This window comes from Ailuropoda melanoleuca, chromosome 7 (genome assembly GCF_002007445.2).
Source record: "Ailuropoda melanoleuca isolate Jingjing chromosome 7, ASM200744v2, whole genome shotgun sequence".
Lineage (NCBI taxonomy): Eukaryota > Metazoa > Chordata > Mammalia > Carnivora > Ursidae > Ailuropoda > Ailuropoda melanoleuca.
The window spans coordinates 140,896,808-140,911,538 of NC_048224.1; the positions used below are offsets into that span (position 1 = coordinate 140,896,808).

The window sequence follows — 14,731 nt, forward strand, 5'->3', positions numbered from 1 at the left end:
ACAACTCACATAAGCAAAAGCTCTTTGGGGCTCCAGCAATTTTTTAAAGTGCCTGGAGGGCCCGGTCCTAGCAAGTCTCAGAACTGATGATGAAGCATAACACAGGGCACTGCCCTTTCAGCTACTTAACAATGTCCGTTAATCACGTGGGGTCTCGGGTCCCTTCCGGAAACTGGTGAAAATCACAGATCCTCTCTAGAGCAAAACATGCTTTTGCATAAAATTTGGGGGTTTTCACAGAATACTGAAGCCTATCTCTTGGTTCCTCAGCGGTGAAGGGAAGGTGAAACAGGTTATAAGGCCCAGTAAGGTAGATAAGGGGCCACGGGTCTCTGTTGCAGCTAGTGGGTTCTGCAGTGTGTAAATGATGGATGTGCTGTGCACCAATACGACGTTATTTACACACATGGGCCATGAGCCCGTGAGCTGTAGTTTCCAACCGTAACGTAGACTCTAGGGGAATATACAGAATATGTACTCTGCACGCGATTTCCTGAAACCGAGCCACTGAAAAGACATAGACAAAGAGCTTGAGGTGGTATTTTCTGGTAAGACTGAATTTAGCCAAATTAGGACAGGTCCTATACGCTCTGACAGTAAGCTGACAAAAGGGAAAGCAGCATCTTTTATGAAGGTGATGGCTCCCCAAGGGAGGGTGGGTAAAGCCAAGGACTCCCTCAGAAACTGAAGTGGAGAGAGATGTTTGACACCCACCCAGCGCACCACTAGCCGCGCTCATTACATCTGTATTATGCAAATAGCCATCAGTGCCAGATTTTAAAATTCTGTCATGGTTGTAAAATAAAATTTGGTGCACATACACACTGAAATTCAGCCATAAAAAGGAACAAAGTACTGAAAAATGCTACGATGTGGATGAAGCTTGAAAACATTATACCAAGTGAAAGAAGTCAGACACGAAAATTCCATTTATATGAAATATCCAGATAAGCAAATCCATAGGCAGAAAACAGCCCAGAGGCCGCCTGGGGCCTGGGGGGTAAAGGGGAATGGGGAGTGACTTCTCAATGGGCATGGGGTTTTCCTTGAGGGTCATGAAACGGTTTGGAACTCACCAGAGGTGGTGGTAGTACAACACTGTGGATGTCCTCAACACCACTGAACTATGCACTTTAAAATACCCAATTTTATGTTATGTGGATTCTACTTCAAAAAAAATGCAACATAGCACTCTCAGACCTCCAAGAGTAATCAACAGAGTAGTATACTGTCAGGTAACTGAACTATCACACAGCTGATGGATCTGTGCCAAGTAAATGTTGGCAGGCACCTGGAAGATCTGATGTCTGGTCTTGAGTACTTTTCCCGATAATCACCTCCTGAAGCTTCTCCTGATACACGACGAAATAGTTATATCAACAGTGTAAAGAAAAATACTCTCTGAAAACTCTAGAAAAAGAGGTACAGGACTGTATGGACCAAGCCAGGCAAAGTGGCTTGAACTGTTACTGTGTAAGTTACCAAGTGGGTGGACGTGCAGAGAGCGACCAGGCCGTCCCTCCTCCATCTACTCCAAGTGCCTCGCGGGTCACAAGGCGCCGGCTCCTCGTGAGGAGCAGCAGCCATGGGTCTAAGCTTAGCCTGTAACAAGTCTGCGGCCAGAATGAACAGGACAGGGATTCTCCATAAACATGCAACAGGGCGACATCACGCCTCACAGGCTTCTCCAGAAAGCGGCCGTGACTGAAGCAATGATCGCTGGCTAAGTATAGAGACGACGTGTGCTTCATGTCCAAAAGTGACTAAGAGACTCAAGTTGCAATCTGTAGAAAAGGGAACTGGCATAAAGCTTTCTAGAAAAAAAATGTCTCATAAACTAAAAAATTACAGGGATAGAAGCAAGGTCTGGATCCATTTAGATGGGCTAAATCCATATAAAATTAACGAAGGCCCATATTTGGCAGGACCAGGGCCTACCCTTCAAGCTCATGGCCCTCACTAAGGCTTACTGCATCAAGGAAATTAACATAAAAGCAGCTTTTTTTGGGGGGGGATGTTCAATTGTTTTACTTTGTTAAAATATACAAAATTCTTGAAATAAAAATATGGACAATACAGTAGAAAATCAAATAAAATCTCTAAACTATAGGAAAAGTCTAAAACATTTCAACTGTGACTTTGAAAAAAATCACCTATATAATCTGGGCACCATGATTGCCCAGATACAAAATGGAAAAAAAAAAAAAAGTTACTCTTTCTTTTTTAAAGATTTTTATTTATTTGACAGAGAGAGAGAACAAGAGCACAAGCAGGGGGAGCGGCAGGCAGAGGCAGAGGGTGAAGCAGGCTCCTCACCGAGCGGGGAGCCCAATGTGGGACTCAGTCCCAGGACCCTGAGATCATGACCTGAGCTGAAGGCAACCGCTTCACTGACTGAGACCCCCAAGCGCCCCCCGAAAAATAGTTATTGCTGCAATGCCCTTCCACCGACACTTAATATGACAACATCTTTGGTTAGGGCAGCCAGGGCAACCATACTGATCAAATTAACGACATAAGCTTGGTCACCCCGCTTTGCTGTTTTGGTATACAGCAGGCTGGGTGGAGTTAAATCCAAGTGTCCCCTTACACACTCTTGGGTCTTCAGCCTCTGCAGTGATGGCTCCGTGCTCTTCCACAAGTGACGCCCCTGCCCACGGAGCCCCTTCCCTGGAAGCCCGCCCTGCTGCGGGGGGCTCATCCTGCCTAGGCATGTGCCCAGAGCCTTCCGGCTGCCTGAGGACCGTGCTCCCTCTGGACTTCTAAGCCGACTCTCCCTGGCCTTGTTTCTCAAACCAGCCTCCTCTGTCTCCTTCTCCGCTCCTCGCCCCCTGAAGTTCCCCCCTCAGGCCTCTACTCTTTCCCCTACACATTCCTCCTGGACCGTCTTCCTCCTCTTGGAAACCCTCCCACCAGCCCCCCGCGACGTGAGGACAAACACGAACCTTTTCTTCCTGTGCCCTAGAAGACTCTGCACACCTGTTCCTCACCTGTTCCCTCACCTGTTCCTACGGACACTTTCTCTGCCTCTCTGCGCTCCAGCCCGGCGGATTTTCTGGGTCCTGGGACCTGTCGTCTCCGCCGCCTATTTCGTTCCTTCTGCGTGGAGTGCGGCACCCATTGGCCGCCCCTCCCACATCTCTCATCCGGGAGAATTCAGCCCACACCGCATGACACTCCGTGTTCCTCTGGTGGCGCCTCGCTGCCTCAGCCCCGGGCACCATCCCGCAGCCCACGGCAGACTCCTAGAACCTGTGCCTTTCGGAGCCCTTACTCCAACTGGAACACAACAGTTGTGCGTCAGTGCCTGTCTCCCCTGCGAGGACAGCGGCTCCGTGATGGCAAAGCCACAACTGTCCTGCGCGCCGACAAACCCCCGCACCTTGGCCACTACCCTCCTTGCGCCGAGAAACCTCTGAATTTATTGAATAAGCGGTGAAACCCTTCGACTACCACGGTCTCCACTACACTTCAAACAGGCGTCTATTTCCAGAACCTCTTCTGAGCTGCACCTGTCTCTCTTCCTTCCTCATGACTATTGTCTTCCCACACAAACCTGCTCTTCCCTCCATACTTCCTATTTTGGTCACTAATGTCACCAGCTGCTCAGGTGCCCAAGCCAGGAGCTGGCAAGCCGGCTCCTCACAGTTCGGCGAAGGTCCTCCCCGTCCCCTCCGCCCTCTTATTCCTACGGAGAGTCTCGGGTTCGAGTACTCCCGCCTCCTGCCTAGACTATCACAACAGCTTCTAACTGGTCTTCGCTCGGGTCCAACTCCTGTCCTCCTGACAAAATACAAGCAGGAGCACATCACACGCCGCCTTCCTGAAAACCTCCCGTGCAGCCATCGTCTCCTGGACAAACCACCTCCCGAGCACGGACTCCAAGGCCCTGCTTGCGCCCCGCTACCCTCCCTGCCTCCCAAGTCCACCTGCCGGCCGCTCTGCATCAGCGGTAATGCTCCAAGGCGCCACCTTCCCCGCTCATCCCTGGCGAGGGGCTTCCCTCCTCGTCCCCCCGGCTGCCCGCGTTTCGCTCAAGCCCTATTCAGAGTCGCCTCCACCGCGTCAGGCTCCCACCTGCGCGCCTCCCACCTGCGCGCCTCCCCTCCGCAGGCTCCCACCTGCGCGCCTCCCCTCAGAGCCCCTCGGGCCCGAGGCCGGCAGGCGACCCCGCCGCTCCCGTGACCTTCGCGCCCCGCGCTCCCCGGGCTCCGCAGTCTCTGCCCCAGACGCGCCCTGAGCCGCGATCCCGGCGCTCCCCGGCTCCCAGCCCCCGCCCCGACCCCGGCGCTCCCTCGGCCCCCGGAGGACGCGACACCGCGGGCCACCTACCATTCTCCTCGACGCATCCCAGTTTCTCGCCGGCTCCGGCCGTCTGCGCAGGCGCCCCGGCCCGGCCGCGCTGTCCTCGTCCTCGTCCTCGGCGTCGGCGCCCGGGACACCCGCCCGAGAAGGGGCACAGTGAACAGCGACAGGTCCGCCCGCGGAACTCCAACTCCCGGCGGGCACCGGGCCGCCCGGGGGCGGGCGGCACTCAGGCCCCGCCCCCAGCCCCCAGCGTGCACCGCGTCGCCCGAGGGCGGACGGCACCCAGGCCCCGCCCCAAGCTCCCAGCATGCACAGCGTCGTCCGGGGGCTCGCGGGACCCCACCTTCCGCGCTCCCTCCGGGCTCCGACGTGCAGAGCGCCGCCCGAGGACAATGAGACTCGCGGGCGTCGCTCCCTCCTCGGACCCGACGTGCACTGCGCCGCCCGGTGGCCGACGGGACCCAAGCCCGCCTTCTCCTACAAATCCCGACGTACACTGCGCCGCCTGGGGGCCGATGGGACGCAGTCCCGCCCTCCAAGGGGGGACGCCCCTCCCTCTAGGTCGCGTCCTCTGCGACGGCGTACCGGAGAGAGCGACGGATCGCCAGGACCCTCCCCGCGCCCGACCGCGTCCTGGTCCCCGCCCCGGGGGCGGACCTGCCGCCTGGAAAGGGATGCGGTTAAGGCGTGACCCTGTTCGCTCCTTGGCTCCCGGCGCCGGAGAGCCGGTCCCAGGACGCACGTCTGCCGGGCCGCGTCCAGGTGAGCGCTGCTCGCAGTTCGGGCGCGGGGCCTCGAGGCTCCCTCCTGGGGGTTCTCCCCTTCCCGGGTGTCCCTCCCCCGCTCCTTCGCCCCCAGTCTGCGTGCTCGGGCTCTCCCCTCCTCGGGGCGCCCTTTTTCCTTCCCTTCCCTTCCGAGTCCCGTTCTCCACGTCTGCTCCTGCGTGGTCTCCTCCCTGGCCGTGGACACCCCAGGATTGTCGTCCTGGGGGGCTGTGATCGGGGCGGTCTCCTGCAACGCCATGATTTAGGTTTATTGGTAAAACTGTGGAAGCTGCCAAAGTCAACGGGGAAGCACCTATGGTCAGTTCCTAGGTTCTCCAAGCAGAGGCTTCATTCTTGCCTCAGCTTTAAGATTTCTACTCGTGCAGCTACTCGCGTAAATCGGAGTCACACGGAAGACCGAACAGGTTCTGCCTGCTTGGCCCTGGAGGCCCTCTCATTCGGCCCCGCAGGTCCAGCAAGTCCGGGGAAAGGGCGGGGAGACCCCCTGCTGGCTGGATTTCGGAGGCCGGCTCGCGGTCCCGGCAGCAGAAGCTGGGAGGGGCCCGCGCGCATCAGCTGACTCCTCCAAGCCGCGGACTCTTCGCGACCATTCCTCCTTGACCCTGTGCCTGCTTTCCAGGCTCTAGGGGAAGGACAGGTGCCTTCTTATAGGCTCTGCCCTCAGTCCTGTTCGGATCTTACCTCATAGCACCCGAGTAGACGGAAACGGAAAGGAACATAGTTAGCTCTGATGCTCACTTTTTGTGAGATGATACAGTTGTCTAGGGGCAAGGTAGCTCAGCCTTCTCATATTTAAACATTTTTCTGATCATCTTCGGATCAGAGTGTCTTACTGGTTCTAGGTCTTTTCTTATATATCAGTTTTTTAAAAAGTATAGTAATGATTGGATTACTTAATGGAATACGTGGTTTTTGTGGTTTAGTTATAACATTAAGTACTTTGAAGCTTCTTATGTCCATAAGAATTTTCCTTCATTCTCTTTCCTTCCCTATTAACTCATTCTCTACTTATTTTACAAATTAGATATGAATCTGGAAGTTTTTTTTGTAAGATTACAAGTGCTTTATCTTTAAGAATTATACTTTTGTCATTAGATGTGTTCATATTTAAAATTCTCCACGAGTTAGATTGAGGCAGGTTATTTCTTTTGGGGAGTTTGCTTTCTAAGACATGTGTGCTGTTTTTGTTTCCTGTTCATTTACTGTGTTATGCTGAATCTGAAAGCGTTGCTGGTATCACAAAGAAATTCTGATGTTAAACCATTTCCTACAAACGATCTTTATGTTTTCCTTTTTTCAGAAGAAGCTAAGTGACTGGTATTGGACTTGTTAACTTTATTCCTGCCATGCCCACACTGCTTGCTCTGGGATCTCCTACACACGGCGCCAGGCACCGCATTTGGTACCAGGTCAGTAGCCCCACACTTAGGGCCTCGGTTCAGCCGAGTAGATGCGGCTGGGGTTCTTCCGAAGAGTTGTGTTAGAGCCTGGCTGGGTTGGCCTCTGCCCAACAGACACTGGTGACTGTATTAGTGTGGTGAATGAACTAGATTCTTTCAGCACTGTGATCAGGAAAATTGGAGAAAGTGGGTTTGGAAGGTCCAGAGGAAGAGAGATGATGGAGGATCCTGTGGCGACACGTAAGCAGAAAGGTGGGAGACAGAGCCTTGAGGTTTTCCAATTTTAGCCTATTAGAGAAAATTAAATAAAATAGAGGAGCTACTGCTCCCTCTGTTTCCCCTCTCCCTCTGCCTCCCCAGCCCCATTCCTTGAGGGGACTTCAGCAACCCCAGGACTCTAGGGCTCTGTCTCATACGAGGTGTCTAAGGAAAAAGACCCTTTATATACCCTGCAGTCCTGATAGAGCTCAGAAGTTAGAGGCATGTGGGAGAAATCTTTAACTTGGGTGACTTTGCTCTGAAAAAGACTTCTTTTTTTTTTTTTTAAGATTTTATTTATTTATTCGATAGAGATAGAGACAGCCAGCAAGAGAGGGAACACAAGCAGGGGGAGTGGGAGAGGAAGAAGCAGGCTCATAGCTGAGGAGCCTGATGGGGCTCAATCCCATAACGCTGGGATCACGCCCTGAGCCGAAGGCAGACGCTTAACTGCTGTGCCACCCAGGCGCCCCTGAAAAAGACTGGTTTTAGACTGCATTATTGTGCTTTGCTTTTGAGCTTTCTGGCCAATAAGTGACGTGACATTTGTGAATTACTAAAGATTTTCAAGGGAATAAGAGTAATGTGATTTTCATATGACAGTGAATTAAAGGTATTGGAAATTTTTTTTTTTTTTTTAGATTCATTAATTTGAGTGAGAGAGTGTGTGTGGTGGGGGGGGAGGGACAGAAAGAGAGGGAGAGAATCTCAAGCAGACTCCCCACTGAGTGTGGAGCTTGACACCGGGCACAACCCCACCATCCATGAGATTATGACCTGAGCTGAAACCAAGAGTTGGAAGCTTTTGGTTTTGGCTGAATTGAAACTATGAATGTTTTTTGGTTTTTTGAGTGGGCTAAATGGTGAACCCATTTGCCTTTTTATCCTAAATAACTTAAGATGTTTATTAAATATTTTTGTTCTTGATCAAGTAATCTCATCGATTTTAAGGTAAGTTTTGGGGATCGTGTTCTGCATTTATCAAGCAAAAAAAAACCCATCAGAAATTTGGCAAAGCTGTGGAGACATATTTTAATTAATGTTGAAATACGTGTAAATAGAAACCTTTGGGGGTGGGTTGTGTTCAAAGGACTGATTTTGCTATTGCTCTAGATAAAAAATAGCCTTGTGTTTTACTGTAGCAGAGACATCTTGAAAACCTTTGCTTCTGGTTTAGGGCGTTTCCTAGTTTAAAATATAGAAAATGTCATGGGCATGTTTTCTTGTTCTGCAATGTAAATGGTGATCATTACACATAATAAGGGTTTAGTGGGAAACCGTAAGCCTTTATATTGAAATTTTTAAACTTTATTTTAAGATAATTATAAACTTCTATACAGTTATAAGAACTAATACAGAGAAATCCCATAGATCCTTCACCCAGATTTCCCCGATGATAGCTCCTGACAAAACATATGGTATAAACAGAAGAGTGTATTGATCCGCTCCACCCACTGCTCAGGCGGCCTGTTCCACATGCGCTCGTGTGTGTGCTCACATCTGTGTGACTCTGTCATGTGTGGATTCCTGGGGCCACCAACGCTGCCAAGACGCAGAGCGTTTCCATCCACAGGGTCCCTCTTCCCCTTCCCTGACCCCTGACAGCCCCTATCTGCTCTCCCCTCCACAGTTTGTCACTCCACGATGCTGTGTAAAAGGAGTGGTAGGGCCTCTGTGATAGGCTGTCCTCACGCATACTTGAGATCCACTAAGATTGGATCAGTGAATCAAGAAATTCGGGGGCCGCCGGGGTGGCATAGTCGGTGAAGCGTCCACCTTCGGCTCAGGTCCTGATCCCAGGTCGTGGTATTAAGCCCAGCTTTGGCCTCTGTGCTCAGCAGGGAGCCTGCTTCTCCCTCTGCCTCTTCCCCGTGCTCAGGCACACATGTACGCTCCGTTTCTCCCTCTCAAAGAAATAAATACAATCTTAAAAAAAAAAAAGATATAGAAATTCTAGGAATTCATTATAAAAACACAGTAAATCCAAAGTCCTTTTTTTTTTTTTTTTTTTAAATAATTGAAGGTAATAGTAACAAAACACTGGAGCTAAAATGTTTGTTACTTAAGAAAAAGCACGCTACGATTTAGTAGTCCATGGGGTTTGGTAGCCAAGTTTGAAGGTAAGATGAAATTGAATTTATGAAGAAGGAGTGATTCATGTTTTCAGAGTCTGTAAAATTACAGTTTCATGTTCATGATATAAGATTGTTTTGGTTGGAGATACAACCACAACTAAAATTCTCAATGATTTCTCATAAAAATTAATGGTCTCTCATGTGTTGTAGGGTAGAGTTATAACTAATTAATTTCAGGATTGTTTGGGGAAGGAACCAGAGATTAATAGAGGCATGTTGTTCATAGTCTGTGTGGGGGGTTATTTGTCTGAAGTCTGAAATCCATAAAAGAGTCACTTTTTGAGATCTTTTAGGGAAAATGGGAAACATTGACAAAGCTTCAGAAATTTCTGTCTTGGTTCTGAAAAATATTAAAAAAGCATGCACTTCTGAAGTAGTGATTGAATTCTTTCTGTCCCCTCAAACAATAGAAGCTTAACAATAAAATGAGTCATTAAAATGGCAGATTAACTCCGTTGCTAGGCATTACTGTGATTAGGTAATCATTTATTTATTTTTAAGGTGGTAACATTTACTTAAAGTTCTATTCAAACTGTAACATAAAGTTGGGTGATTTAGACAGCATGTTCTCATGTATCCTACTTTTTTGGGGGAAAAAGGGAGCTATTGTAGGTACGTGAATTCTCTATGTGACATCAGGAGCCAAAGGTTTAAAAAATGTATTGAAATTGAGGAGTTTCCTGACTTTTTAACCAGAATATTGAGCCAGAATATAATATTTTCCTGGTGACTTTTGATTGGCAGGTGTCCCTCCTGTCTTCCAGCAGTGGTATTGTTGGTTCAACCCTCACCAGACCCCCGGACGGCTAGTCTTTGCAGAGTTCTTGTGCTGATTTTTCAGAAGCTCTGTTTTGTCTCCACTTTCTCTTGGCTGTCATTTCTTGGTCTGGTCAGAATTTTATCTCTAGAAACGTCAGTCTTCTTTTTGCTGCATCTGATCTGTTTTGCCTGGGAAACCAGATTAAACTTGTGGGAGTCGGGATTACTAGTGGAACTGACGTACAGATACGTGTTTGAGGAAACAGATCCCCAGGGAGGGGAAATAACTGGTACATTGATGTGATAATCCGTGGGATGCTGCTATTAATGATTCATTTATATTAATATTTTGTTTTCTTTAAACTGCAAGTTTTGTGTAAATGGCTTTGTTTTGTTTGTTTTATTTTCTTTTTTGATATAGCTACCTGTGCTCAGTGACCTAGTTGCCAGGTTTAGTGGTTATCTTTTAGGATGCAGCTTGCTTGGCCTGTCTTGTGTTTGTTACTTCTTCCTTCTTTGTTCTCCGTTTTCCTGCCTCTGAGGTGATTCCTTCTTGGTGGTCTTGCTGACCCAGCTTGTACCTGCTCCCTGATCACTGTCTCCTCTGGAGGACACGGCCCTGCCTCCTGGTGTAAGCAGGACAGCACAGCGCAGGACCCACTGCTGCCTACACCACAGCCTTCCGTGAAACCTCCAGCCCGCCGTGGTCAGGGTCCTGTCTGTGCTTCACCTGCCAGGGTAAATTCACACACAGTGCCTGGGCACTTCCTGAAGAGAAGGAGCCTAAATTTGAATGATAGAGAATGTGTGAACATCTAATAAAGCCCTGTTGATCCAGGTGTGTTTTGTGAGTTTCTTTTTCTGTGTTTGACATCTGTGACTCTGGAAATTAGCAAAATACCTAATGATTTTGGAAGGGAAACAATATGGTAGAGCTCAAAGGGTTTCATTCAGATATGATGTGGAGCATGTTTCCTCCAGGTGGTTCACTGATCTGAGATAGTGGAAGTTGATGGTATTTTCTGGCCTTTAATACGTGAACCCTCTTAAGTCAAATTGATTTTTGTCTTTTGCACACAGGTTTTTTAAAATTTTTTATTATGTTATGCTAGTTACCATACAGTACATCATTAGTTTTTAGTGTAGTGTTCCATGATTCATTGTTTGCATATAACACCCAGTGCTCCATGCAATACATGCCCTCCTTACTACCCATCACCGGGCTAGCCCAATCCCCCACTCCCCTCCCCTCTGAAACCCGCAGTTTGTTTCCCAGAGTCCATAGTCTTTCGTGGTTCGTTCCCCCTTCTGTTCATCCCCCCTTCATTCTTCCCTTCCTTCTCCTACTGATCTTCCTATTTCTTAGGTTCCATAAATGAGTGAAACCATATGATAATTGTCTTTCTCTGCTTGACTTATTTCACTTAGCATTATCTTGTCCAGTGCCGTCCATGTTGCGGCAAATGTGTGAAATCGTTCTTTTTGATGGCTGAGTAATATTCCATTGTATATATGGACCACATCTTCTTAATCCAGTCATCTGTTGAAGCGCATCTCGGCTCCTTCCACGATTTAGCTATTGTGGACAATGCTGCTATGAACATTGGGGTGCATATGGCCCTTCTCTTCACTACGTCTGTATCTTTGGGATAAATACCCAGTAGTGCAATGGCTGGGTCATAGGGTAGCTCTATTTTTAACTTTTTGAGGGACCTCCACCCTGTTTTCCAAAGTGGCTGTACCAACTTGCATTCCCACCAACAGTGTGAGAGGGTTCCCCTTTCTCCACATCCTCTCCAACATTTGTTGTTTCCTGCCTTGTCAATTTTTGCCATTCTAACTGGTGTAAGGTGGTATCTCAGTGTGGATTTGATTTGAATTTCCCTGATGGCTAATGATGTTGAACATTTTTTCCATGTGTCTGTTAGGCATTTGTATGTCTTCATTGGAAAAGTGTTTATATCTTCTGCCCATTTTTTGATTTGATTATTTGTTTCTCGTTTACTGTTGAGAAGTTCTTTATGGATCTTGGATACAAGCCTTTTATCTGTAGTTTCATTTGCAAATATCTTCTCCCATTCCGTGGGTTGCCTCTTTGTTTTGATGACTGTTCTTTGCCGTGCAGAAACTTTTTATTTTGATGAAGTCCCAAAAGTTCATTTTTTCTTTTGTTTCTCTTGCCTGTGGAGATGTGTCGTGAAAAAGTTGCTATGGCTGATGTCGTAGAGGTTGCTGTCTATGCTCTCCTCTAGGATTTTGATGGATTCCTGTCTCACATCGAGGTCTGTCATCCATGTGGAGTTTATCTTTGTGTATGGTGTGAGAGAGTGGTCGAGTGTCATTCTTCTGCATGTAGCTGTCCGATTTTCCCAGCGCCATTGATTGAAGAGATGCACACAGTAAATTTAATAGGTGTCTGAGGCTGTTTCTTTTAAAAACAAAAAAAACAAAAAAAACTTTAAATTCGACATAACCTTTAATCTCAATTCTTTACCAGGCCCTGTACTTTAATATGCAGTATTTGACTTAAATCCAGGTATAATAGTTCAGATATTAATGTTTATCTAGGAAAAATAACATCTTCAAAAAAGTGATAGTTTCTGAATGTAATTATTTAATACTTTTTTTGAAAGATTTTATTTATTTATTTGACAGAGAGACAGCCAGCGAGAGAGGGAGCACAGCAGGGGAGTGGGAGGGGAAGAAGCAGGCTCCTAGCGGAGGAGCCTGATGTGGGACTCGATCCCGGAACACCGGGATCACGCCCTGAGCCGAAGGCAGACGCTTAACGACTGCGCTACCCAGGCGCCCCAATTATTTAATACTTTTAACTCTGATCTGAATAGTAATGAATCATTGTTCAACTATATGTGATGGTAGATCTCTTTTTCAGGTGAAAATGTGTATGTAAAATGCAAGCTCACCTTAGCAGAAGCCTTCGGACAGTGTTGCCCTGCCCTCTAAAACTGGATCATGAAGGTTTTGGAGAAGAATTACTTCTGGATGTTGCTTCCACTGCTTTGTCTGATGGCTGAGGCTGCGGAACATGAAGAGGTAGCCAAACATGCCATCAAGTTACACCGAGGCCGAGGAGCAGCCATCACTCAGAGGAAACATTGGGTCCTCGATAGTTGCAGAAAGCTCTCTGGGCTTCTTCGCCAAAAGAGTGTGGTTCTGAACAAACTGAAAAGCGCAATCAGAGCAGTAGAAAAAGACGTTAGCCTTTCAGATGAAGAGAAACTGTTTCAGGTGCACACATTTGAAATTTTCCAAAAAGAGCTGAATGAAAGTGAAAACTCAGTGTTCCAGGCGATCCATGGCCTCCAGAGAGCCCTACAGGGAGACTACAGAGATGTCGTGAACATGAAGGAGAGCAGCAGGCAGCGCCTGGAGGCCCTGAGAGAGGCTGCGATAAAGGTCAGTCCGCCCAGCCCTGAGCCAGAGAGCAGGGCCAGTAGGAATCCGGGGAGAGCGGGGTGGGCGCGGGTTCTTCAGTAGCTGTGGTCTGTCAGGCACGTGGTCACAGCAAAACACGTACCAGAAACGTCCCTACCTTGTGCATGATATCTTAGCATAGCTCCATTTTGTGACTTTTAGGACTTGTTCTAATGCTTTTCTCTGTTGTGGAAATCTGCAGGTAATTAAAATAGTGACTCAAGTTATCCCAGTAAACTGACGTGGAAATAAATATATTTGTAATCGCAATCAACATTTTGAGTTTCTGACAATTCTTTTTAGTGTGAAGGTTGGCTGTCTTTAATGTCTATCTACTGAAAATAAAAATACAAAGATTAATTTTAAACAAATACATACATTTAAGTAAGGATTTTAATGAAGAGTATTTTTAAAATGGTGAGATGAAACTATTATTGTATCAGATGTGATATTTATATGATTTTTTTTAAGCTATCATTTATGCCATTCATTATGTGCCGGGCATTTTAAATACAGATCTACCTTGACTAATGATGGGGTTTTGTCCCCGTAAGCCCGTCTAAGTTGAACATTCAGCAAGTCAGAAATATAGTAAACACACCTAGCCTGCACAGCACCACTGCTTAGCCTGGCCCCCTTCAGTGTGCTTAGAACACTGATGCTGGGCAGTATCATCTGACACAAAGCCTATTTCATAACAAAGCGCTGAATAGCTCACGGAAAGTATTGAATGCTGTACTTAAAGTGAAATCAGAATGCTTGTCATTGTGTCCATTGTTTACCGTGTGATCGCTGGCTGATGGGGAGCTGTGGCCCCATGCCACTGCCCAGCGTCGTGAGAGAGGGTCCCGCTGCCTATGGCTAGCCCAGGAAAAGATCACGTCAAAATCCCAACTGTGTTTTCTACTGAATGTGTATCACTTTCACACCGTCGTGAAGTCAGAAAGTTTAAGTCCAACCATTGTAAGTCAGAGACTGTTGGTATATGAAATATTTCATCTTCACAGAAAGGTGATGGTATTATCACAAGTTTAAAACGTAGAGAGGGTACAGACTTAGTAAACTTTCTTTACCAAAGTACGGTGTATTGGGTAGAAACACGGTAGTGGGGTAGATGGCTGAGTCAGGGTTTTTGGCCACCTTGATTCAGTAGGATGTCTGCTCAGTATGTGTGATGGTATGTTGGAAACCGACCCTGATGCTGTCCTCTGAACAGATACTACTGCCTTCCCAAATCCTTTAGACAGTTGAGACATTAAAACTCCTTGGTTTTAAAGATAGGCACATAGTGGTAGTGATTCGAGGTGGTTTTACTATAAAATAGAGAACTAACACGAGTTTGACTGATGTTGACCCAAGTACACATGCTTTCTACACATGGTTTGTGCCTCACTTCTGAGACAGTCCATGTGTTGGTAGCTGTCTTAGTCATTGGATGATGTTGAGTTGAGGCCTGTCAAACAGCCATGCTTGTCCTTGGGACTGTCCTGTTGCTCCCCTGTTCCAGCTATGCCCCACCCCTTTAAAGTAGGAATATGTATCTTAATAGTAGGGATGTTGATTTGATTGATAGCTTGAGCTTAAATACGATTGTATAAAATACCTGTATTGTTGGCACCATCTGTCAGTTTCCCAAGTAATGCTGTCATTT

At 47.4% G+C, this 14,731-nt stretch overlaps 2 protein-coding genes across 15 annotated transcripts in view; one reads left to right on the forward strand and one right to left on the reverse strand.

Moving 5' to 3' along the window:
- The window catches only part of DCUN1D2 (defective in cullin neddylation 1 domain containing 2), a 28,460-nt gene extending 23,959 nt beyond the window's left edge, over positions 1-4,501 (reverse strand). For 4 of the 6 annotated variants that reach the window (XM_019806660.2, XM_034665533.1, XM_019806658.2 and 1 more), the window contains exon 1: positions 4,333-4,499. The gene's annotated coding sequence lies outside the window, so the exon portion shown is untranslated. Of the gene's footprint in view, positions 1-4,332 lie in introns of all 6 variants that reach the window. The other 2 variants (XR_004626839.1, XR_004626838.1) reach the window with 1 other exon arrangement.
- Positions 4,502-4,878: 377 nt separating this feature from the next.
- The window catches only part of TMCO3 (transmembrane and coiled-coil domains 3), a 52,412-nt gene continuing 42,559 nt past the window's right edge, over positions 4,879-14,731 (forward strand). For 5 of the 9 annotated variants that reach the window (XM_034665522.1, XM_034665523.1, XM_034665524.1 and 2 more), the window contains exons 1-3: positions 4,880-5,070; positions 6,394-6,502; positions 12,539-13,062. In XM_034665522.1, coding sequence (XP_034521413.1) covers positions 12,619-13,062 — 444 coding nt within the window. In that variant the 5' untranslated portion in view covers positions 4,880-5,070; positions 6,394-6,502; positions 12,539-12,618. Of the gene's footprint in view, positions 5,071-6,393; positions 6,503-12,538; positions 13,063-14,731 lie in introns of all 9 variants that reach the window. The other 4 variants (XM_034665526.1, XM_034665527.1, XM_034665528.1 and 1 more) reach the window with 1 other exon arrangement.